This window comes from Oncorhynchus tshawytscha, linkage group LG16 (assembly GCF_018296145.1).
Source record: "Oncorhynchus tshawytscha isolate Ot180627B linkage group LG16, Otsh_v2.0, whole genome shotgun sequence".
Taxonomy (NCBI): domain Eukaryota; kingdom Metazoa; phylum Chordata; class Actinopteri; order Salmoniformes; family Salmonidae; genus Oncorhynchus; species Oncorhynchus tshawytscha.
The window spans coordinates 37,680,467-37,707,603 of record NC_056444.1 but is presented as its reverse complement, the minus strand read 5'-3'; the positions used below and the strand labels follow the sequence as shown (position 1 = coordinate 37,707,603).

The 27,137-nt window shown below is 44.0% G+C and overlaps 1 protein-coding gene across 1 annotated transcript in view; it reads left to right on the top strand.

The window, feature by feature from the left end:
* Positions 1-27,137, top strand: part of LOC112215622 (LYR motif-containing protein 4B) — a 62,449-nt gene that overhangs the window by 20,618 nt on the left and 14,694 nt on the right. The window contains exon 2 of the mRNA XM_024374797.2: positions 984-1,104. Within this exon, the coding sequence (XP_024230565.1) occupies positions 984-1,104 (121 nt within the window). The remainder of the gene's footprint in view (positions 1-983; positions 1,105-27,137) is intronic.

The window sequence follows — 27,137 nt, the reverse complement described above, 5'->3', positions numbered from 1 at the left end:
TACCTGGATTGAATCCAGGCTGCATCACATCCTGCTGTGATTGAGAGTCCCATAGGGTGGAGCACAATTTGTCCTCGTCTGGGTTTGGCCGGGGTAGGCCGTCATTGTAAATAACAATTTGTTCTTAACTGACTTGCCTAGTTAAATAAATGTTACATTTATAAAAAAAATTAAAAAATGGAGATTCCTGTCAGTCTAGGAAAACAACCGCTCTGCTACTTTTTCTTCAGTGGGTAACCAACGTTTTCTTCTTTTGTCAGAACCGTACTGTTAATTATTATTTTTTCAACCAGTTTGTGAAGAACCTCCCTCCCTATACACTTACTCATACTCTTTCGCACTCGCTTGTTCGCTTCACTCGCTTGTTCGCTTCATACTCATCCTCCGCCTTTTTGGGGAAAAAAAGATGGGTCCTGGCTGTCAATAAGGAGCTGCTTGTCAGTTCATCTCTCAGCACAGGAGCCTCCCTGGGTGCCAGGATGCCAATTTGATCTTCGCATAACACTTCCTGCCCACTTCACACAGGGCTTTGGCTGCCAGATAAAAGCTAACAGCCCCTCGTTTCCAGCCTCGCTTTCCAGCGAATGGAGAACCCCATTATCCGCAACCCCTTAACTAGAAGGCTGATTCACACGGCACAGCCCTTCGGCTAACAGTGGTTTCTCTAATCCAATTGAAGGGTGGGGGGTATTTCCCTCCATCGGTATAAATGAGTCTTGTAAATGGGGTTCTTTGGATTTTTATGTAGCAGACCGAATGCTTTGTGGTGCGTTGAATCAGATTGGGCCGGGGTTTCCACATTTTCATTGTGTTACGATGCATCGTTAACGTGTGCCGTTAAAATAGGATTTTCCTCACTTTGACAAGTGCCACGTTAATCGATTGCTTCATTTGTCATTGATGTGTATACTGAATGCCTTGTATGTTTTCCTCCAGAGTTTTATGGGTATGTTGATAAGTGTAGAATTTGTGTTTTCATTCAGGACGTACGCCTTGCGCCGGGTGCAGGATGCCTTCAGGGCAAACCGGAGTGTAGAAGACCCTAAGATGGTGGAGCAGCTCTTAAACCAGGGCAGGGACAACCTAGACATGATCCGGAGACAGGTAGGCCTACCACAAACACACGCACACACACACACACACACACACTGGTTCATGTAAGAACAAAGTTATTCCAGCAAGGACTTAAGTATTTTGATGCTCACAGCAAAATCTTATTTTTCCACCACAATAATTTCTCCAAAGAAATGTTTTCCATTAATCGTCCAACTTAACCAAAATATCACCTGGCCGGGATACCTCGGAGTCTGTACTATAGTTTCTAAGGACAGTGGGTGGTTATTATTCCCCCATCCTCTAAGTTGCTCATTCCCCCAGATACATGTTAGTTGAGCACCTGCTTAGTGTCCACCTGTCGACTCTCGCACGGCGCCAGAGTGCTAATCACCACTGATGCCCTGCTGTTGGTCGCTTTGTTCCCATAATGCACCTCCAACCGCCCATCCCATCTCAGGGGACCATGGGGAAGGCTCCAGCCCTCGCTCTCTCTTGGTCTCTGTCTTTCTTGGTCTCTTTATTCAGCTATGTCTGTCTCTATCTCTCAATCTCAAGTTTCTCTCTGTTTCTGAGTGTATGATTTCCACGTCATTCTCTTGGGCACTGTCCTCTAACACCTATCCTCGGTTCCCCAAGGCTGTATGTGTTGTGCTGATAACCAGCAGAAATGTATGACTTGGTCAATGACCTATAAAGTAGGCAATTGGCAAAACACAGTAATGTATGCATTGAGATGCATGCAGCTCGTCTCATGATAGACACAAATATTCCGATGTATATATTGTTTATATGGGCTCATCCTACAGGCCTATTCAATGAGAATAGAGAATAAAAACAAATACAATTATGCAACATTGCTCTACATCTCACGAGCGTTCTTCGATGTCTAGAGGTAATGTCAAGAGAGACGAGTACCACTAAGATAGTTAGTGTGTTTATGTGAAGCTGTGTGGGTGGCACTGCTCTGCAACTGAGCCGGTGCTAAGCAGCAGAATAGAGCAGCTGCGAGTGTGTGTTTGCATATCCCAGCAGATGCGAAACAGCCTTATGTAGAGGATAAGACCCACGTCTCCCACACACACACCACATGCATATTGATGCTTGAATATACACCCGTATTATATACACACCAAGCGTGTCTTGACAACTTCAACCTTGTGTGCCCAAGCAAGTATAGCACTTTTGGCACAGAGAATATTCTTGGCTCTCTGCCTCTCTCTCCAGCGGACACCACAATGTGAGTGCCAACATGAGTGGAACAAGGAGGCGGGTAGTGTGGGGGTGGCACTGCACTGTCACACTATGCCCACCCCCCCAAACACACACACACACACACACGCGCGCAAGCCCTCCTGCATACACATGACGCCTTACAGAACCTGTGGATTATGTTGTGTGTTTGAAAATGACAGATGGGTGTCTTTACCACTTGCAGTATGTATACGTGGTGCATTGCTGATGGTACAAGGATGACTAAACCATTCACTTGCTCACCACGTACTCTCTAGTCCCTGTATATACGCAGCCCTCTCCCGCTTCAAAAGAAGAAGCTAGCTCTTTCTTCATCCATTTGCACCAAAATGTGTAATTTGCTGTCAGAGACTATCCAACATGGCACACGCACACAGAACAGATAGGAGCATTAAGTGCCTTGCTGAAGGGTGCAATCACATATTTTGGGTTACTCGGCTCTCTAACCTCCAGGCTAGCCTCACAACCCACCGTGTTTATCTTGCTTTGACATTTTAGCTTTTTTTTTCCAATAGCAGCTGTGGGTTGCGTGTTTTAAAAAATATATATATATATATATATATTTATTATCGTTCTGTTGTCTGCTCCACCAGGATCCCTACTCCTTACACACGGTTTTGAAAAAAGCCTGGTGGGGCATGAATGTTAATCCAGAGCCCTACCCTTGCGTACGAAGTTCAGGCCCTAACCTATCCAGGCTCAATTGCTTCTGCCAACTTTAAGACCCAACCTGAAATCAGAAATATAGAAATATATTCCTCCGCTAATAAATCCACCCTGAATGCTGCTCGCTCTGCATGTGATTTGATAATGGTGGCTCTGAATAGTGTTGTCAGGATTTGATGCCAGATTTTCCTTGGCAAAAATGAACACGAAGCAGATGGAACTCTATGGTCCTTTTTGAAACCTACTTTTGGAAAATATTGTGTGCTATATCTTGAAAAAATATTAAAATGTGACTGGTTGACAACATAATGCATTTTTTTTTTTTCAACATTAAAACTGCTTTCCTCAAGAAATTTAATCCAGTTCATGTTTTGCTTTCTTACTTCCTAGTAACGCGTTACTGTTATCGTGACAACACTAGCTCTGAGTCTGAGTATCCATAGCAACGGCTCCACTTGGGTTGCTATGCTCAATGACTAGACATGACAGAGCAGTTAGCTACTTTTTGTAACTCTAAACTCCAACAAAATTCAAGCAACATAATTCTATATAAATCTCTCCTGTTTTATATAAGCACTTCTGACACCATGTTATGATCTTAGTCATATGACTGCACTGCACAGCATAGCAGCAGCAAATGGGTCAGCTTCAAAATGTTTGTCAAATTAGTGATGCCCTGCCCCTACCCTAGTTATTGATAAAAACCAGGCACTGCCCGGCTCTAAACGATGTATAATGTCAGGGCTCAGGTCGGGTTGCAGAGCTCTAGGATATATACATTATTAATATGCCCCCTCTCTCAAAATACTTTAGTTAGGGGGTTGTAAGAAGCATCAAATCATTGCCTTCAGGTTCAGTAATAGCTCTCACAGCACTAGAAGCCCATTCCTATAACGGCATGCTTGGCAGTGTCCCCACCCCGGATTTGAATTTTAATGTGGAATGTGAGGTAGGCAGCCTAATGAATGTCAGATAATTTTGGCTCACACTGACATTTTTTTGCCTACTCCTCCCTTTCTCCCATTTTAGAAACAATGTCATTGAAGAACACCTCGCCTAAAAACAGTATATACCCAGCCACAAGCAACAAAGGCATGTTTATTGTATATCCAGGGCTCCAAGTGCAACCATTTCGTCGCATTTTGCTGCCATTTGTGCGAGAACATTAAAAAAAATATATATATATATTATTATTGGCCGCATCAGTGCGAGCTACAAATTCTAAACTCTGCAAAAAAAGGAACTGTCCTTTTTTCAGGACCCTGTCTTTCAAAGATGATTCATAAAAATCCAAATCGTCACATATCCTTAAACACGGTTTCCCATGCTTGTTCAATGAACAATAAACAATTAATGAACATGCACCTGTGGAATGGTCGTTAAGACACTACCAGCTTACAGATGGTAGGCCATTAAGGTCAAAGTTATGAAAACTTAGGACACTAAAGAGGCCTTTCTACTGACTCTGAAAAACACCAAAAGAAAGAGTCTTAGGGTCCCTGTTCATCTGCGTGAACGTGCCTTAGGCATGCTGCAAAGAGGCATGAGGACTGGAGATGTGGTCGGGGCAATAAATTGCAATGTCCGTACTGTGAGACTTCTAAGACGGCACTACAGGACGGACAGCTGATCATCCTCGCAGTGGCAGACCACCAGGGTTGATGGTCGTATTCGCTTTTATCTTCGAAGGAATGAGCATTACAGCGAGGCCTGTACTCTTGAGCGGGATCGATTTGTAGGTGGAGGGTCCGTCATGATCTGGGGCGGTGCGTCACAGCATCATCAGACTGAGCTTGTCATTGCAGGCAATCTCAACACTGTGTGTTACAGGGAAGACATCCTTCCCCCTCATGTGCTGAGGGCTAGGGCCATTCCCTCCCCAGAAATGTCCGGGAACTGGCAGGTGCCTTGGTGGAAGAGTAGGATAACATCTCACAGCAAGAACTGGCAAATCTGGTGCAGTCCATGAGGAGGAGATGCACTGCAGTACTTAATGCTGCTGGTGGCCACACCAGATACTGGCTGTTACTTTTGATTTTGACCCCCCCCTTATGTTCAGGGCCACATTCCATTTCTGTTAGTCACATGTCTGACGAAGTTGTTCAGTTTGTCTGTTGAATCGTATGTTCATACAAATATTTACACATGTTAAGTTTGCTGAAAATAAACGCAGTTGACAGTGAGGGGACGTTTCTTTTTTTGCTGAGTTTAGTTGGTCACCTCACTCAACAAAAAATATTTTGGGTTGTGGCTAAAACAATGATTTGGTCAGACGTTTTTTAAAATTTGTATTTGCAGCACGGAACATTTATACGAAATGGATGAGCGTGCACAATTTTCAGTGACTCGCTTTGGCTAGTGAGCACTACTTTCAAAATTTCTGGATGAAATTATTCAAAACATGCATTGATTTGATTCCTGCCATGAAAGGATCTGCCCTGACCCTGACAGTGCCTATTTTAGCTAGTGGCTGTGATGAGCGAGCCTTTTTCTCTCCCTCTTCCCAATGTGCGCTCTGAGGATAGGGAGAGAAAATGCATTCTGATTGTACAACATTTCAAAATGCAATTGCGGGGGAAAATACTGCTTTCGAAGCAAGTATACTGTTCTTAGTCGAAGAGAGGGGGGGCTCTGCTTTCTCTAGGTATCTGATGTATTGCTGAACTCTCATTATTGAGTGAAATTTCACCAATTTATAACCTATGTTTCTGGCATGACTTTGAGATGCGGAACCGAGGTTGGCCATTTGTGGTGAGTGCATTCTATCAAACCCCCTGGAAAGATTTGCTCAGCTGTATTTCCAAAAGCTGAATGAGTTTCTCTCGGGACTACACCCATCTGTAAATCTGCACTACATGAAGGGGGCCAGCTTCAATAGGAGAGGGCGATATAACTTCCCATGATAATCCAGATAGAGGCATAGTGTATAGGGGAAAGACGGGCTCTATATCAGCCGGGCATTTCAGGTCAATGCCCTCGGGAAGACCCATTTCACCTCTCAGTGGAGCTCAGACCTGTGTTCAAAAATTATTTGATATCTTTAAAATACTTTGAGCGTTTTATTTTTTTCTAGCCTTCCTGGATTGCTAGATTGGTGGGGTTTGCAGTTTTGGGACTATTCTGTTGATCCATTTAAGCCTGGCAAGCTCAATCAACCACAGACAAAGTATTTGAAATGACTTCAAACAGTATTGGAACCCTGTATGGTGTTACTCACAGATAGGAGTGTAGGAGTTGACGATCTAATGTTAGCATATTCTAATATTGCCATTATTGCTATAATGTAGTCCTTTTCCATAGCAATTTACACTTTTCAAATGCTGTGTCCCTATGTTCCCATCAATTTAGCCATTTGAGCAACTGTAGTGGTAGTCATGGTTACCAGTCATGGTGAGCTAATCTTTCCTATGGGGCTGGGCTATGGGGGGTTTGAAATGTCCCTTCCCTCATGCGAGTCATGTCAGTTACTAGTCTTTCTGCTGTACACCCCTGTTCTAAATGTCCTTTCTTCCATTATTTCTCATCTCTGCCCTTTCTTGGTCCTTTGCTGCAGTAAGATGTCAGTCTTTTATAAGTCGGCTTGTATGTAACTATGATGGATTGCACCTGCAGGATGGTATTTATGTAGGGAACCGCAGGATGATCTTGCCAAAACGAATGTGGCCTTTCTGTTAATGGGAGATCAAATGAAAAAGATCCCTTTGTACAAATGGCGTTGGTTCTGCTTGAGCGTGTGTGCTTTTTGTTCGCTCTTTTCTATTTCTCTCTCTGTGTGTGTTTGCCTCCATGTGCCCGCGTACTTGCCAGACATCGTCTGTCGGCCCGTATCGGATCCTTGAGAAATTATATTGCCAGCGAGTGACAATTCTATGATCATGACTTCTATTGCATTCTTGTTTGGTATAAACTATGGATGTGATTTACCTATCCAATGTTCCCGCTAATATTATACCCTGCAGGGCAATCCAGCACAAACCGCTGCTACTAATGGCACTTGATGTTAAAGTATTTCAACCATTCTGGGGCAATGAAGATGAAAGGTCAGTTTAGTGAATTATATCTGACATGTACTATGCAGCGACACAAGGCTATGTAGCAGGGCCCAACTAGCCCGCAGGAGGTTTGATTTGTTATGTGTTAAAAAAATACTTCAGTTCTCTCTTGAACATCTAAAACTAGATCGAAAGTAACTCGTCACACTGCACTTATATTTCATCAGAACTACAAACATGGCTCAGTGGAAGTCAGAAGGCAGAGTGCAGCAGAGATTGAGGGATACATAAGTCTGCCATGTACAGAACCAACTGTTTTTTTTTCTTTATCAGGTTTCTCTTGGGTCACTGGTGGAGAAATATTACAGCATCCATCTTTGGAGACCTTGAATATATTACAGTATAACGTGTCCTCATCCAACCTTCTCATAGATTGCCAAGCTCTAGATGAAAGAGATGTATTTTGGAAGACAACTTGCATCTCGTTATCTTCATAATGAGCACACAACGTTTTTGTGTGTGTGTGTGTGTGTGTGTGTGTGTGTGTGTGTGTGTGTGTGTGTGTGTGTGTGTGTGTGTGTGTGTGTGTGTGTGTGTGCCTTGAACAGAGTGACTGGCATAACCCAGTAAACACATTAACACATCCGTAGGAGGTGAAACCATAAGTCTCCATCACTCCTGATTCAGGGCTAAACGAGCTTTAAATGGCTGTACTTTCACTCTCACTGAGTGGGAAAACAGGGGAGGTGGGGGTTTGGGAGACAGGCATGTATTCAGAGGATACCAGGATGTCTGTTTTGAGTCATTACCCTTGCTGCCTCGTTTCTCTGGTCGCCGCCCCGGGTCACATTCACACACAACAGTACTGTGTCCTGTGACTGCAATTGAAGATGCTATAACGTTACAAGAGGGGAGCGAGAGAGAGTGTGCATTAGTGGTGCTTAGATATAGGTGGGGGGGTGATTGCTGAAGCGAAGGAGAGACTGGTGCTGTAGTGGGAGAAAAAGGAACTGAATGTAAAAGTGCTTGGACAAATAGCAGATAACACGTTTGAAGGGATGAGTTGTTTTAGCAAGCAAGGTGCAAATTCAAATTTTGATCACTGTTATTTGCAGTGTGATTTGTAGATCAGTGATTCGGCACACTAATTGCAATGCAGTTGATCTCAAACATGCACAATATAATGTGTCTCGTAACGAATGGTCAGATGTGGGGTTGTCTTGACCTGTTATGCTATTAGTCGCTATGTTCCTTCCCTAACTCCACTACCGAGTCCTGGACTTAGCTACATTGCATAAAAGGTTCGGTGAAGTAAAAAAAATGTGGCTCACACAACCACTTTTCCATCCAGGTACTTAGAGGAACCCAATGAAAGTTGACCACATTGATCCACCCGTGTTTCTCTTTTGTTTTTTTTACGTAGAGTTTTAACAGCTGGATCTGGACTGCTATCCTCTTAGCCAAGAATGCCTCTGAGCACCTGTGAGGCTATAAAGTGCTCAATAAAAGTGTAATTGTTTGCGGAGAGCCTGGCAGGGGCTGCCAAATACCACTGTGCCAAATATACTGCTGAGCAGGATGGGGGGAGATAGATGTATTCCTCCTGAGCTTCCATCACTGAACGTTGCATTCTATTCACCTCCATCTTCTCACCTATATTCCTCCTCTGGCTTCTTCGTCCTCATAACGCTTCTCTCTCCCTTTCTCTTCATCCAGCCACAGAGTTGGATTTTGAATAGTATGTTGTCTCTTACCATGAATCTGCGTATTAAACTTAATATTTTCTAAAAGTTTCTCTTGTTGCTCTTGCAGGCCCACCTTCTCACTAAAATACCGGTCTTCCTGACCGAGGCTACTACTACTGGTTAGGAGGAGTAGTGAAGGTATTTTTTGTGTTCTCTAATGAATGTTCTCTTCGTGAAGGTTGAAGGTTGTGTGTGTGTGTGTGTGTGTGTGTGTGTGAGAGAGAGAGAGGAATTTTGTGTTGCTACCAAAGGAGTACGAATTATTTTATCTTTGAGACAGCACAGGCCTTAACATTAAACAAAGGAAAAATCAACCAATTCAAAAAGCTGTAGTTGTAGCCTATAAAAACCCAACCAATAAGATATTACTGCTAAACCCAACCGTGTAGATTAGAATATCACCTTCTACAACTTCACCTATTATGACGTCACGTCTCTGTGACATCAGGCTTTGTAGCATAAAACTCAGTATAGAGTTAGCTGTGAGTCTGATGGCCTGTTATTACACAGTAGCGGTACCCCGGGCGGTAAATCATTGGAAATTCATATTCCCCTGTCATTTATTCCAATGCAAAATCCACAACTGGTGTGCATGGCCAAGTGCCAATGCCATTTAGCAAACTCCAGGCATTTACATTTGTTGGATGAAATTAAAATGGAGCTCTTTGGCCATGCAGTGGTGGGTTTTGCATCAAAAGAAACATGCATGAGCAGAAAACAAGAGGAGGATTATTTAAGATACTGTTTGAAGGGGTAGGTTTTCAGATATTTTCAGAGGATGGGCAGGGACTCTGCTGTCCTAGCTTCAGGGGCAAGCTGGTTCCACCATTGTGATGCCCTGGAAAGGGAAGAGTTTGGACAGAGTTGAGCAGGAGCTGCCCTTCTGTAAAGAAGGGAGGGCCAAGAGACCTGAGGTGATAGAACTTGTGCTCGGCTTGGGGTGTAGGGTTGGAGCATAGCCTAAAGGTAGGGAGGGGCAGTTCCTTTTTCTGTTACGTAGGTAAGCACTAGGGTATTGTAGTGGATGCGAGCTTTGACTGTAAGCCAGTGCGGTGGAGCGGGGTGACGAGAGAACTTGGGAAGGTTGAAAACCAGGCGGGCTGCAGCATTCTGAATAAGTTACAGGGGTTTGATTGCGCAAGCGGGGAGCCCAGCTAACAGCGTGTTGTAGTAGTCCAGACAGGAGAAACAAGTGTCTGGATTAGGACTTGCACTGCTTCCTGTGTGATGAAGGTTCATACTCTACGGATATTGTCGAGCATGAACCTGCAGGAGTGTGTCACTGCTTTGATGTTTGCAAAGAACGACAGGGTGTTATCCAGGGTCACGTCAAGGTTATTTGTACCCTGGGAGGGTGACACTGTGGAGGAAGAGCAGCTTGGCCTTGTCGACATTGAGCTTGAGGTGGTGGGACGACATAAGTTGAGATATCTGCCAGGCGTGCAGAGATGCATGTCGCCACCTGGGTGTCAAAAGGGGGAAGGAGAAAGGTAGTGGAATGTCAACGACAAACCAATGATGGGAGAAACCAAATCAAATCAAATCAAATTTTATTTGTCACATACACATGGTTAGCAGATGTTAATGCAAGTGTAGCGAAATGCTTGTGCTTCTAGTTCCGATAATGCAGTAATAACGAACAAGTAATCTAACTAACAATTCCAAAAAAACTACTGTCTTATACACAGTGTAAGGGGATAAGGAATATGTACATAAGGATATATGAATGAGTGATGGTACAGAGCAGCATAGGCAAGATACAGTAGATGATATCGAGTACAGTATATACATATGAGATGAGTATGTAAACCAAGTGGCATAGTTAAAGTGGCTAGTGATACATGTATTACATAAGGATGCAGTCGATGATATAGAGTACAGTATCTACGTATGCATATGAGATGAATAATGTAGGGTAAGTAACATTATATAAGGTAGCATTGTTTAAAGTGGCTAGTGATATATTTACATCATTTCCCATCAATTCCCATTATTAAAGTGGCTGGAGTAGAGTCAGTGTCATTGACAGTGTGTTGGCAGTAGCCACTCAATGTTAGTGGTGGCTGTTTAACAGTCTGATGGCCTTGAGATAGAAGCTGTTTTTCAGTCTCTCGGTCCCAGCTTTGATGCACCTGTACTGACCTCGCCTTCTGGATGACAGCAGGGTGAACAGGCAGTGGCTCGGGTGGTTGATGTCCTTGATGATCTTTATGGCCTTCCTGTAGCATCGGGTGGTGTAGGTGTCCTGGAGGGCAGGTAGTTTGCCCCCGGTGATGCGTTGTGCAGACCTCACTACCCTCCGGAGAGCCTTACGGTTGAGGGCGGTGCAGTTGCCATACCAGGCGGTGATACAGCCCGCCAGGATGCTCTCGATTGTGCATCTGTAGAAGTTTGTGAGTGCTTTTAGTGACAAGCCGAATTTCTTCAGCCTCCTGAGGTTGAAGAGGCGCTACTGCGCCTTCCTCACGATGCTGTCTGTCTGAGTGGACCAATTCAGTTTGTCTGTGATGTGTATGCCGAGGAACTTAAAACTTGCTACCCTCTCCACTACTGTTCCATCGATGTGGATGGGGGGGTGTTCCCTCTGCTGTTTCCTGAAGTCCACAATCATCTCCTTAGTTTTGTTGACATTGAGTGTGAGGTTATTTTCCTGACACCACACTCCGAGGGCCCTCACCTCCTCCCTGTAGGCCGTCTCGTCGTTGTTGGTAATCAAGCCTACCACTGTTGTGTCGTCCGCAAACTTGATGATTGAGTTGGAGGCGTGCATGGCCACGCAGTCGTGGGTGAACAGGGAGTACAGGAGAGGGCTCAGAACGCACCCTTGTGGGGCCCCAGTGTTGAGGATCAGCGGGGAGGAGATGTTGTTGCCTACCCTCACCACCTGGGGGCGGCCCGTCAGAAAGTCCAGAACCCAGTTGCACAGGGCGGGGTCGAGACCCAGGTTCTCGAGCTTGATGACGAGCTTGGAGGGTACTATGGTGTTGAATGCCGAGCTGTAGTCGATGAACAGCATTCTCACATAGGTATTCCTCTTGTCCAGATGGGTTAGGGCAGTGTGCAGTGTGGTTGAGATTGCATCGTCTGTGGACCTATTTGGGCGGTAAGCAAATTGGAGTGGGTCATGGGTGTCAGGTAGGGTGGAGGTGATATGGTCCTTGACTAGTCTCTCAAAGCACTTCATGATGACGGATGTGAGTGCTACGGGCGGTAGTCGTTTAGCTCAGTTACCTTAGCTTTCTTGGGAACAGGAACAATGGTGGCCCTCTTGAAGCATGTGGGAACAGCAGACTGGTATAGGGATTGATTGAATATGTCCGTAAACACACCGGCCAGCTGGTCTGCGCATGCTCTGAGGGCGCGGCTGGGGATGCCGTCTGGGCCTGCAGCCTTGCGAGGGTTAACACGTTTAAATGTCTTACTCACTTCGGCTGCAGTGAAGGAGAGACCGCATGTTTTCGTTGCAGGCCGTGTCAGTGGCACTGTATTGTCCTCAAAGCGGGCAAAAAAGTTATTTAGTCTGCCTGGGAGCAAGACATCCTGGTCCGTGACTGGGCTGGGTTTCTTCCTGTAGTCCGTGATTGACTGTAGACCCTGCCACATGCCTCTTGTGTCTGAGCCGTTGAATTGAGAAAGGTGTTGTGAGGATATGACGAAGCCGAGTGACTTTATGCATAGAGAGAAGAAGAGAGACCCTAGCACCGAGCCCTGGGGAATGCCAGTAGTGAGTGTGGTGCAGACACAGATCCTGTCCACATCACCTGGTAGGAGCAGCCTACAAGGGTAGGATGCAATCCAAGAGTGTGCAGAGCCTGAGATGCCCAGCCCTGAGAGGGTGGAGAGTAGGAGCTGACTGATATAGGAGGATGGGAAAAGAGGAGAGAGAGTCAGCTTTGACATTGCGGAGAGCCTCCGTGACATAGAAGAGCAGTCTCGGTTTAATGGCCTATCTTGAAGCCTGACTGGTTAGGGTTAAGAAGATGTTTCTGAGAGGGATAACGAGGAAGTTGATCAGAGGCTGCACGCTCAAGTGTTTTGGAAAGAAGGATACAGGTCTGTAGTTTATGACGTCAGATAAGTTGAGTGTTGGTTTCTTGAGTAGGGGAGTGACTCGGGCCATTTTGAAGTCAGAGGGGACGCAGCCTGTGGTCAGGGATGAGGTAAGTGAGGAATGGGAGAAGGTCTCCAGAGATGGCCAAGAGGAGGGGATGGGGTCGAGCTGGCAGGTTGTTGGGCGACCAAACCTTACTAGTTGCAGGATGTCATCTGTAGAAAGGGGACAAAGAGGTCAAGGCGTAGGGTAGTTCTGTGTGCGTGAGACTCGATAGGCTGAGTGAATGAGTAGTGGATGTCATCAACTTTCTTTTCAAAGTGGTTGATAAGTCATCCGCAGAGAGGGCGGTGGAGGAGAAGGTGGAAAATAGTTTCCTAGGGTTAGAGGCAGAAGATTGAAATTTAGTGGTAGAAAGTGGATTTAGCAGCAGATACAGAGGAAGAGAACGTAGGGTGAAAGGATGATACGTCCTCCGGAAGTTTAGTTTTCCCTAATTTTCACTCAGTTGCCTGTGGCCCTGTTCTGTAAGCTTGCAATGAGTCACTCAGCCACAGAGCAGGAGGGGAGGGCCAAGCCGTTCGGGAGGAAAAGGGACAGTGCGAGTCATAGGATGCGGAACGGGAGGAGAGTAAAGTCGAAGAGGCAGCATGAGGAGCCGGGAGGGAGAAGGATTTAGCAGAAGGGAGAGATTGTGGGATAGAAGCGGAGACCGTGGTGGGAGAGAGCGAAGATTGCAATGGCACATGATCATGTGGTTAGGGTTGGAGGAAAGGGAGACAGAAAAGGGAAAAAAGTTGTGATCAGAGACCTGGAGGGGGGATCCAGTGAGGTCAGTAGGTGAGCAGCCTCTAGTAAAGATGAGGTCAAGCTTATTGCCTGCCTTGTGAGTTGGAGGGGATTGGGAAAGGGAGAGGTCAAAAGAGGCAAGGAGGGGAAAGAGATAGTTGGGAAAAAATTAATCGAAGGCAGAAGTCGGGAGGTACAAAGAGCGGTGAACCATCATCGGGAAATGAGCTCATCAAGTTGTCAAGTTCATTGAGGAACTCTCCAAGGGCACCTGGTGGGTGATATAACAAGGTTGAGCTTGAGTGGACAAGTAACAGTGACAGCATGGAATTCAAATGAGGAGATAGACAGGTGAGAAAAGAGAATCTCCACTTAGGAGAAATGAGTACACCTGTGCCATCACCACGATGACCAGATACTACCTCTTGGATGAGCTCTTGCATGAGGCAGAAATAATGCGTTGTGACTCGAGTTTCCACATCAGCTGGAAGACTGTGCTTTTTGGTCACTGTCAGTGGAGGAAAGGGAGAGTGGAGGGATTTGCTGCTCTCCCTCCGCTGAGACTGACCACCAGATGCATGCACCATCAGTCAAGTAAAATAAAAAGCAAATCATTTAAATGAATGCTCACTCAGCTGTGCTTCACAAGTAATGAAACAACGGATCTAGATCCTTTTTATTTTTTATCTATCTATCTATCTATCTATCTATCTATCTATCTATCCAAACAACAATGCTTTGGCAGGCAATTCAAGCAAAGCCAAAATGCGTATGAGCTTATTGCACAATCCTCATTGCTACAGTACTGTTTTTATTCATGTTGCATAGGCTTACGTTTCTTACGTCATTAAAAAAAATAAGTCTGAGCGGTAGAGAAATTGTTGGTGACCACTGTTCTAGAAATGCTCCTGTTAACAATGTTAAATCAATGTTTCCCATTACTGAGACAATTGTGATCGAATCAACGCAATATTAGCCACTTTCAATGCAACATAACAAAACTAACTATGCAAGAGCTTTTGTTGTAGGCAGAAAGCATCGGAGTAGGATTCTAATTGCATTGACACACACTCAGCCTGTACTCTAAACAGCCCGGTGCGGCAGCAACAATCAAAGCTGCAGTACAGTATATGCAATTCTACTGTATTTGCAAATAGACCATTGCCCTATATGGATCTGTGCTGTTTACTTTGAACCGGTCTGTTTCCAGCATGAGCGTTCGTGAGTAGATGCACTTGTTTTTAGATCAAATCGAGAGCCCCATGTAGCCACGTGTGCACATTTTGTTCATTTTATTTAGCTAGTTCGTGAATTATTATCCCAGTTATAGATCATTTGTAGTCAGCAATAGGGGAGGGATTGCTTGTGACGTGGTGATTTTTTTCTTCATACATTTGCAAGCCTTAAATGCACATAATTACAATGGCACACTGATGCGTTTCAGATGGCGTTCATTTTGTGGGCCTACAAGACATGTTTTGAATCACAATAATTACGCTATCGGTGTTAGCGTAGCTTCCCAGTACTAACTCTGCAATGGGCATTACAACGTCCTTAGCTCTGTGTGATTGGACTGTGTTAGGAGTGAGTGATATCGCCATTAGCAGTGTGTCTAGGACCTGAGGGTCTTGGTAAGAAAACCAATAGTGATTCCCTGCAGAACATTTTTAAAACGGCAGCAACATGTATGGCCTAACCTCGATACACACTTCATCACCCTATACGGTTATCAAGACCTTCCTATATCTGGGCCCAAATAGAATGTGTTACAAGAATATTTAGTGGATTGGACAGCTATTAGTTCCCTTATGGAAAGCTATTTAGGCTGGGCTACTGTTGATAACAAGTGTGTGCCTGGCTGCCTGTACCGTGTACCCGGGTGTGTTTGTTCCTGAGCTTGTGTGACTTGTTTGCTGTGTGCAATGCATGTTTACCCATGTTTTGTGTGTATGTGTGTAAGATGGTGAGTTGGGAATAGGCCAGTGAATGAGCTAGGCCAAGCAGTAGTTAATGCCGTATATTATACAGCCTAATACGCCATAAAAGTGAATGATTGTGCTTCTCGGAATTCCATCTACATGAATACAAATGGACCCATCTGAGTGGAGTGAAATTCCAATGGAATTGACTTCCATGAAGTGCACTACGGTATATCCATCACTCTAGACAGGGGTGGCTAAATTGGTTGGCTCGATACATTTCTTGGTCATGGTTTCAATCCCGTTGGACTGGCTCTTGTCCACATTTATTTTTTGGTCTCCTTTCCTCTTTTCCAATAAAATACAGTTTTAATGTTTCTCATCCATTGACCCAGAGCCTGTTGTTCCCCACACTGATACAAGATTGCAAGTGGAGAAGCACGGAGCAGTTTGGGAAGATATTTTTTTTTACTAGTGTTCTTCTCAAAAGCCTAAAATGTACATTTGGTCACAGGGTGGCAGAATTATGATTCGGAACGAAACCCAGGGTGTTTGTTGTCGACCAAGGATAACAATTTGGCTTGAGCATATTGGATGGCTAGTGCTCTGTTTTACTGCGGCCGGTTGAACACTGCCAGCGTGTGTTGCCGTGGGCTGGCACGTCGCATATGGCACCCCGCCGTGACATGGCACCAGAGGAGAAACTGAGTCACGCATTTCTTCCTCCCTCGCAGCTTGCAACACCTTAGAATCTTCAAATGCAACACCTTATCCATGAGTCACCATTTATTTACTCTCTACCTGTCTATCTGTTCTACACTCCGATATGCCGATCTGTTTTATCTGCTCTGTCTTATCTATTCTAATAATACGTACATTTTATGCCCAGATATGTCATCCTACTCTAATATCACATTGCATACCGACTTCTCAAACTTCTGTACCAAGTATTGTAAACTTTTTAGCGATATTTTAAACCTGGATCTAGGCTAGAGTTACCCCAAATAGTATCATGCTTCTTATTAAGTGAAATGTGCATTTGTGCTGATAAGGTGTTGGGCCATCCCCCCAAAGTGAATCTTCTTATCAACTGTATGTAAGATTTGCCATGTGTTGTCTTAGGAATTCTGCATTCTCTGTGTTGGTCTTGCCAACCTGCATTGTCACATCTCTGAGAAGCAGAGGTTACATCATATAGGTTTGATATCTGATTGGAGGTTAACTTTACAGTAATACTATTGGTCAACAACTCAGATTTTGAATCCCAGCAACTCGATGCTTATAAAGGGGTCTTAGATTTATTGTTCTTTCTCTTTATTTGTTCCCGATCTGCTGTGGTGTGATTCTCTCTCCACCCCCATGGACTTTTGGGGCATGGCCTTTCACGCTATGGTTTATCTCAATTCAATTTAAGGGCTTTATTGGCCTGAGAAACATGTTTACATTGCCAAAGCAAGTGAAATGGATAATAAACAAAAGCGAAATAAACAATCTTAACAGTAAACATTACTCATAAAAGTTCCAAAATAATAAATACATGTCACATGTCATTATGTCTATATACAGTGTTGTAATGATGTGCAAATAGTTATAGTACAAAAGGGAAAAATAAACTACAATGGTGTTTTTTCTTCACTGGTTGCCCTTTTCTTGTGGCAACAGGTCACAAATCTTGCTGCTGTGATAGCACACTATGGTATTTCATCCAATAGATATGGGAGTTATCAAATTTAGATTTTTTGGTGGTTGAAAATCACATTTTTATGACTCCAACCTAAGTGTATGTCAATTTCTGACTTCAAGTTTGTGCGTGCGTGCATTAATGTACATGCGTGCACGTACATACATATACCTGTGTGTCATTTGTTTCCTTCTGGATGGTCATGATGCCTCTGATACTGAGTGACGCAGTCGGTGGCAGAAGTCAGCTGGTTACTTGACATCCATCAGTTTGTCCGGTAGTGGACAGGGGCTTCATTTATAACCATTGTGTAAATTTCACACTGCTCCTGGTGTGTTCCTTGTTCTTCATGATGCTCTCTGCGCTTTTAACGGACCTCTGAGACTATCACAGTGCAGGTGCATTTATACGGAGACTTGATTACACACAGGTGGATTGTATTTATCATCATTAGTCATTTAGGTCAACATTGGATCATTGAGAGATCCTCACTGAACTTCTGGAGAGTTTGCTGCACTGAAAGTAAAGGGGCTGAATAATTTTGCACGCCCAATTTTTCAGTTTTTGATTTGTTAAAAAAGTTTGAAATATCCAATAAATGTCGTTCCACTTCATGATTGTGTCCCACTTGTTGTTGATTCTTCACAAAAAAATACAGTTTTATATCTTTATGTTTGAAGCCTGAAATGTGGCAAAAGGTCGCAAAGTTCAAGGGGGCCGAATACTTTTGCAAGGCACTGTATATATATTTTTTATATATTTTTATTTATTTTACCCCCTTTTCTCCCCAGTTTCGTGGTATCCAATTGTTTAGTAGCTACTATCTTGTCTCATCGCTACAACTCCCGTACGGGCTCGGGAGAGACGAAGGGTGAAAGTCATGCACCCTCCGATACACAACCCAACCAAGCCGCACTGCTTCTTAACACAGCGCGCATCCAACCCGGAAGCCAGCCGCACCAATGTGTCGGAGGAAACACTGTGCACCTGGCAACCTTGGCTAGCGCGCACTGCGCCCAGCCCGCCACAGGAGTCGCTGGTGCGCGATGAGACAAGGATATCCCTACCAGCCAAGCCCTCACTAACCCGGACGACACTAGGCCAATTGTGCGTCGCCCCACTGACCTCCCGGTCGCGGTCGGTTGCGACAGAGCCTGGGCGCGAACCCAGAGTCTCTGGTGGCACAGCTGGCGCTGCAGTACAGCGCCCTTAACCACTGCACCACCCGGGAGGCCTAACCAGCGACATTTCTGTTACTGGCCCAATGCTCTTAACCGATAGGCTACCTGCCGCCCATAGATTCTACAAATGTCTGGAACACTATTGGAGGGATGCAACACCATTCTTCCATGAGAAATTTTGAGAAGGTCTTTGTCTTTTGTAGTTTTGTGATACCAGAATTTTTACTTTGATACCAGGTTTAGTATAACTATACTCGATACGGCCACTATACTCGATACCAGAATGATACCACGGTAAGAAAAAAGGCATATTACCTTAAGTCACAGAATGGCATTTGAGCTAGACAAACTCAGTTACTGTTCTGTTCTATCATTGGGCATCTTTAGCATTACATTTGACATTTGATGTATGCATAAATGAATCAATTGTAGAATCATACAATTATTTTCTTCATTCAATTTGTTTTTACCAGTCTAACTACATAACATAATGGTAAAAATGTATTAGAATGGCAAATCCCTATTGATAAACTGGGTAAATCAAGATGAATATAGCTAAATGCATGTTCAATAGGAGAGTTATTGAGCTTGTTTTTGCTGATTTCACCTGGCTACAGATGGCAATATATTTTCCTTCATGTTTCCCTTCCATATAGCTCGTGCTATAAGGAGACATTGGCTGCGCTGATAGACAATTCCTCACCTCGCTTTCTCTCGCTCTCTCTCGCTCTCTCGTTTTCGCTCGCTCTCTCTTCCTTGTTCCACCTCCCTCCTCCTCTCTCCCACTTATCTTGCTCTCTTCTCAAGAGCTGATGTGAGATCAGATGGCCATTTGTCTCTGGAGAGAACTAGTTGCCTACGTCTAGCCTGGCCTTGCTGTATAGGCCTTGTCTGCCAGTGGCCCCTAAGTACTTATTGATTACGGCCACTTACTTGGAGCGCCATCCCTTTAAGTGCTTGGTCCCCTGGAATTCAATCCCAGCTGAGAGTTCAGATCACTCACTGCAGCAAAACTCCCACATAAGTTTTGTTAAGACAAACATAAGGCAAGAGACTAAGAAAGACAGTGGGAGAAAAATGGGAGCGTAGCTGGGCTAGCTATATTTACCCAGCACTTTTTGCTATGCTGTGTGGTGGACAGAAGTGAAAGATCAGAGCTAGTCTGTGAACAGTGGTTCCCGGGGGAACTCCACACACGGCACTACTGGGTTGTCGTCATCTCTTCAACATCCCCAATTAGAGCGTGTGTTCTCATTGAGGTATGAGGCAGAGACCACTCGGTTCTCCACATACACAAAGTGTACAAAACATTAGAAACACGTGAAAGCTATGAACCCTTATTGCTGTCACCTCTTAAATCCACAAGTTAAAGGCTGTAATCGCTGCCGAAGGTTCTTCGACCAAGTACTGAGTAAAGGGTCTGAATACTTATGTAAATAAGGTATTTCTATTTTTTATTTTTAATACATTTGAAAAATGTCTAACCTGTTTTCGCTTTGTCCTATTTGTTCGCTTTGAGTTAATGTGTGTAGATTGAGTATTAAAAAAAATGTCATCTATTTTAGAATAAGGCTGTAACGTAACAAAATGTGGAAAAAGTCAAGGAGTTTGAATACTTCCCGAATGCGCAGTATACCTCATCATTATCTGGGTGTGATCAGACCGGGCAAGAGCTAATCGGATAAGGTGACTTTATTCTAATTATGCATAATAGTATCTCATTAGTTCCCGCCATTTGATCAGGCAAAGCTAATTGGGCCACAGCTTTTGTGTGTGTGTGTGTGGCCTGTTGAGGCTGCCTGTTGAGGCTCACATCGCCCAATTAGACGACACTCAGACCAGCTAGCTTGTTTAGCTTAGCATCCCTAACTTTTCATGTAAAATCTTTTGGGTTGTGATGCCAAATCTTTCGGGAGGGAAAAACATGAAACATGGCCACTAACTGAAAGGTGATCGCCCTTTTTTTCCATGGGGCTGTGGATTGGGTCATTAATACAATCTGCTTTATCACTGCGGCGCTGTGAGCGACGTTGCGGGGGAATTTAACAGATTCATGTGGCGTACTGCACATCTCGTTAAAAGTTGCTTCAACGGGGGACAGTTTTACATGCAAAAACACAAAAAAACTCCCTCCATTTTGCCAAACCCCATTGCACTGACAGGCTTTTCGTTTCAGGGGAGAGCTTCCCTCCATATATGTGTAGTTTGGACACGGAACCACCGCCAGCCAGATCTACGTCCCAAATAGCACTCTATTCCCTTTACAGTGCACTACTTTGGAGCAGGGCCCATAGGACACTATAGATGGAATGGGTTGCCATTAAGGACGCAGCCCAGGTCTTGTAGCTCGAGGCTTTCCAGAGAAAAGCCTTGATTCAGTTTATAAGCCGTGATGCAATAATACCAAACATTAGGAACCAGGTAGCACAGGACGACCCAGGTATTGAATTACACAGGAGGCTGCTGTGATGTGGGCACCGCCATAACAAATCAGGACAAGCCCTCTCTATTGCTTTCTCAATCTCCTTCTGCCTTTCTCAGACAAAACAAATATTGTTCGCCATTAGAAAACCAAGTCACAATGACGGCTGAATCCCTAACACACTCACTGAACAGGGCTACCACTTTTTTGGGGCGTCATAACTCGTCCAACTGAAGGTCGGGGATGGAGTGGGCGCTCCCGGGGGGAGACAGACCCGAGGGGACCTGACCTCATGTTGACCCCACAGTCTCACTGAAACTGCCATTGACTTGGACGAAGAGGAAGAAATTGTCATCATTCTTTCATATGCATTGGAACGATCATAATGTATACATAGTGTATGTTTATGACCAGAAAATGTATAGTGTAACCCTGCTCTGACTTCCTAGCATAATTTAAAAAGTTGACATTTTCGGCTCAAAATCCAACCGGAATCACCCTACGTTTCACTATTTGTTTTCACTAGGATTCAGAGGCTAGAGGTTTTACGCATAACATCAGTACACATTGTCCCAAATTGTTCAAATTAGTGTGAAAATTGTCTAAACTTAAATGAGTTAATTGATTTTCTTTCAGCATTCAAGTAAACCATAAGGCTTATACATCCTAGATTTCTATTAAGTGAAATTAGGCCTACCAGTCATGCTTTTTTGTAGTGTGTTATAAGCTTGGACGATATACCGGTGTATTTGCAAATGGCCACAAGATGTTTTATTTTGAAGTTTTTATTTATACATTTGAATATTTACTTGCAAGCAACTTGTGCAATATTTGAGGTGATAAAGAAGATCGGGTTCTTAATTTCACCTGTTCACCACAATTTTACATTATGAAGTTTACCGGTAGTCCCCAGTCATGTGGTGTTTGTTTACAAGCACACAACAACGAGTGACCGAAGCCTTGTGAGTCACTCACTGTTGTGCAGCCAGGTGATCTAGTTACAGTATGGAATTCATAACTAAATGTCTGCTAGCTAGATATCTTAGAACTATTAACTTAACTGTCTAAAATGTTCTGAGTGCTCTGCAGTTGTACATTTTGTTTGCCAATTTAGTAGCTAGCTAAGTGGTTAGCATCTTCCATCTTCAGGTTTTGCTTGGTAACAGCAGAGAATCCCCTCCTGGGTCAAGAGGCTTGCTGTCTAATACTTGTTTTGTGCATGCAGCAAACTGTGAGTAACATTTTTTAGTTACTTGTATAACTTTATAAGCTGGGATGTCTGTCCTGCAAATACTTTAGGTCAGCGACTGGATGAAATGCAATGCGGTCGTTAGCATTTAGTTAGCATTCTCTATGGGATTTGACATGTACTTGTTAGCATTGCTAACCTTCAAATTAGAAGATCAGTGGAGTTTGATAATAGCATCCCTTGTGTTCTGTGCTGGTATTACTGTATATCCCAGTATGACAGTCTGGAAGCCTAGTGTGTAAGTCACTGTTGTATACTGAATTCAAGAGAGCAGCACAGACTCTAGCTATTTAATCTGCAAATGTCAGAGGGTGATTGGTGGATCAATGGGAGGCTTTTCCCTCTGCCTCATAAGCATCGGCTTTGTGTGTGTGTGAGTGTGAGTGTGAGTGTGTGTGTGTGTGTGTGTGTGTGTGTGTGTGTGTGTGTGTGTGTGTGTGTGTGTGTGTGTGTGTGTGTGTGTGAGAGAGTGAGACAAACCGGCCATAATCGCTGGTGAGGCCAATTCTGATCAGGTAGCCAGCATAGAACACAGGAGAGATGGGTGTGTCCTTTAGAAAAACCACTGCACACTCCACTTGTTACTGTATGTTTGAAAGCAGATGATCTGTAATTGCACACCGCTCAAACGTAGAACAGAACCCATTGACAAGAAAGGCAATAACATTATTTTTAATCAAGCTTAGTGATGTTTAAATTTCGACCGTCTTTGTACGTGTACTAACCTAGAAATTATGTTTGTTATCAGTAAAGGCGCAAATCCACAGTTTACCACATAGACAACAAACACCCCTCACCCTTGAAAGGCGAAAAATGACATTGACATACTTTGTAGTGCTGTTCATTGAGTTAGGCACAGTCACGCAGTAGGGTATACAGTACCAGTCAAAAGTTTGAGAGGACACCTACTCATTCAAGGTGTTTCTTAATTTTTTTACTATTTTCTACATTGTAGAATAATAGTGAAGACATCAAAACTATGAAATAACACACATGGAATCATGTAGTAACCAAAAATGTGAGATTATTCAAAGTAGACACCATTTGCCTTGATGACAGCTTTGCGCATTCTTGGCATTCTCTCAACCAGCTTCATGAGGTAATCCCCTGAAATGCATTTCAATTAACAGATGTGCCTTGTTAAAAGTTAATTTGTGGAATTTCTTCCCTTAATGTGTTTGAGCCAATCAGTTGTTGTGACAAGGTAGGGTTGGTATACATTAAGATAGCCCTGTTTGGTAAAAGACCAATACCATATTATATTATGGCGAGAAAAGCTCAAACTTCATTAGTTACCAGCCTCAGAAATTGCAGTGCACATAAATGCTTCAGAGTTCAAGTAACAGACACATCTCAACATCAACTGTTCAGAGGAGACTGTGTGAATCAGGCCTTCATGGTCGTATTCACTACTGAAGGACAACAATAAGAAGAAGAGACTTGCTTGTGACAAGAAACACAAGCAATGGACATTAGACTGGTGGAAATCTGTCCTTTGGTCTGATGTGTCCAAATTTGAAATCTTTGGTTCCAACTGCCTTGTCTTTGAGACTCAGAGTGGTGAATGGATGATCTCCGCGTGTGGTCCTCGCCGTGAAGCATGGAGGTGGTGTGATGGTTTGGGGGTGCTTTGCTGGTGACACGGTCTGTGATTTATTTAGAAAATCAAGGCACACTTACCCAGCTTGGCTACCACAGCATTCTGCAACGATATTCCATCCCATCTGGTTTGCGCTTAATGGGACTATCATTTGTTTTCCAGCAGGACAATAACCCAACACACCTACAGGTTGTGTAAGGGCTATTTGACCAAGAAGGAGAGTGATGGAGTGCTGCATCAGATGACCTGGCCTCAACAATCACCCGACTTCAACCCAATTATGTGGTTTGGAATGAGTTGGACCGCAGAGTGACAGAAAAGTAGCCAACAAGTGCTCTGCATATGTGGGAACTCCTTCAAGAATGTTGTAAAAGCATTCCAGGTGAAGCTGGTTGAGAGAATGTCAAGAGTGTGAAAAGCTGTCATCAAAGCAAAGGGTGGCTACTTTGAAGAATCTCAAATATAAAATATTTTGATTTGTTTAACACTTTTTTGGTTACATCATGATTCCATATGTGTTATTTCATATTTTGATGTGTTCACTATTATTGTACAATGTAGAAAATATTCAAAATAAAGAAAAACCCTTGACTGAGTAGGTGTGTCTAAACTTGACTGGTACTGTATGTAATATTTGTGTTGTGGAGAAATGACCAGGCAGGAGACGGGAGTACAGTTAGTTTTCGTTTAGTCAAAACCCCTCGTGCTCTACAGTTCGCGGCACCCCAGTGCACATGTGCATTTCCTATTAGGTGTAATAACGTAACACTGCCGTAATGCATTACTGCTTAGTAACAGCACAGAAACTAATATAAACAGATGTATATCCCAGATACTACATTGTACTGAAATCATCCATCACTACATCCTCTGCTTCCCCTACATTTCCGAACTTTTTGTCAAGAAGATACAGTAACTAATGTAGGGGAGTGGATGGCAGCCATTTTGTGTGCAGTAGAGCCGCAGTGCGCTAGTGGAAACCTATGAGGGGCAGTGTTACCCGGGGGACAATGAAGGCATCTCTCTCCCCCAGTTTCAAGGGCATGCCTCCACAGTCGATAGTGCCTACAGTAACTGTAGATGAGGGCTGTAATCAAAGATCCCAAAAGCCCACTCCTGGGACGCAGGAGTTAGATAAAAGAAGTGCTGCGTGTGGTGATGATGATCCTCTCCTCTTTTGTGGCTCCTGTCCCCCGGTGCTCCAACAAGGAACTCTGGTAGGATCTTGTTGCACTGGCTACTGTAAAGGTGTTGTGCTGCAGAGTTGTGAAAATACTTTGTGGCGTGTGTGTGCACCACAAAGCGTGTGAGAGAGTGTATATATAAGTGTATATATAAATGGTAAAGATCGGGACTAAGTTACCAGCCTCGGCCAGTAATTAATTTTTATTTTTTTACTTACAAAAACAAACACACACTGAGTGTGGTGTTGCACGGTATACCTCAACTGGCAGCTTCATTAAATACTACCCACAAAACACCAGTCTCAACGTCAACAGTGAAGGGGCGACTCCGGGATCCTGGCCTTCTCGGCAGAGTTGCAAAGAAAAATCCATATCTCAGACTGGCCAATAAAAAGAAAAGATTAAGATGGGCAAAAGAACACACACTGGACAGAGGAACTCTGCCTAGAAGGCCAGCATCCTCGAGTCGCCTCTTCACTGTTGACGTTGAGGCTGGTGTTTTGCGGGTACTATTTAATGAAGCTGCCAGTTGTGAGGTGTCTGTTTCTCCAACTAGACACTCTAATGTACTTGTCCTCTTGCTCAATTGTGCACCGGGGCCTCCCAGTGCCAGTTTGGCGTGTTCTGTGAAGGGAGTAGTACACAGCGTTGTATGACGTCTTCAGTTTGTTGGCAATTTCTTGCATGGAATAGCCTTTATTTCTCAGAACCAGAATAGACTGACGCGTTTCAGGAAAAAGTTATTTGTTTCTGGCCATTTTAAGCCTGTAATCGAACCCACAAATGCTGATATTCCAGATACTCAACTAGTCTAAAAAGGCCAGTTTTATTGCTTCTTTAATCAGAACAACAGTTTTCAGCTGGGCTAACGTAATTGCAAAGGGGTTTTCTAATGATCAGTTAGCCTTTAAAATGATAAACTTGGATTAGCTAACACACCGTGCCATTGGAACACAGGAGTGATGGTTGCTGATAATGGGCCTCTGTACACGTATGTAGATATTCCATAAAAAAATCAGACGTTTCCAGCTACAATAGTCATTTACAACATTAACCATGTCTACACTGTATTTCTGATCAATTTGATATTTTAATGGACAAAATGTGCTTGTCTTTAAAAAACAAGGACATTTCTAAGTGACACCAAACTTTCGAATGGTAGAGTGTGTATGTGTGTGCGCACACACACACACACACACACACACACACACACAACAGGCCATGGTAGGAGAGTCAGACACACACACATGCTACAACATCACTCCCACTTATTTCTGTATTGGAGTTGTTGGTTCTGTGGGTCGGGCTGATTGGGCACCAGCATCTTCTTCCTGAATCCTTGTCACGATGGCTGCAGTAGCTGGGGTCCTTGGAATATTAAGCCTCCCCTGGATTTGAGGTCTTACCAATGCCTTTCCCAGCTTGTCGAGAAACAACCATATCTGGAGCTTCCCTCTGTTCTAATCTGGGTTCAACGCCATCCAGATGACATTTTGTATGCCAAGATGTTGAAGAATATCTAGCGTAGGGTTCTAATTTTGCAGCCATAGCTAGTCACCAGCTTGTCTAAATTGTCCACCCCTCCTTTTGTGGCATTGTAATCCATTAGGATTTCCATTTTTTTTATGTTCCTAGCCACAGATTCTCTTATCCCTATGCGGCATACTCATGAGTACCACATTTTTGCCTGCCATTGACACGTAGGACACTAGAAACTTGTTGGCCGTGAACACAAACGTAGAGGAATTGTTAGGCCTGTTCCATGTATTCAATAGCTGAGGTGGAAGCTCTGGCTTTTTTGTTTTTTCGTTCCTACTATCGTCAGCTTCCTCTTGAGAAGCTCCTCTAAGTAAAAAAAAAAGTCAGCGCATGTGGTGTTGTGGCCACAGTGTCACTGTGTCACATCCAGAGCAACCCGCTTCCCTTAGTTCTTCTCAGGGGCTCCTCCATCTGGCTTCCCCGTATACACTTGCAAGTTCCACGCATATGATGAAGCAGCATCACGGGCAGCCCAAATCTTGATTCTATATTTTGCGGGTTTAAACGGTATGTACTGCATGAAGGGGCAGCGGCCTCTAACAGTAACATTGGGCCCAGGGTTGTAAAACAGGGGAATGTGGGTCCACCCACATGTCCCACACTAACCTGATTGCTGGTAGCCTAGTGGTTAAGGGCGAGAGGTAGCCTAGTGGTTAGAGCGTTGGGCCAGTAAACTAAAGGTTGCTGGATTGAATCCCTGAACTGACAAGGTAAAAAGCTGTTGTTACGCACTTGAGCAAGGCAGTTAACCCACTGTTCCTGTTCAAAATAAGGTTGTCCTTCCTGCACATGAGTAACCACCATCTGCGTCA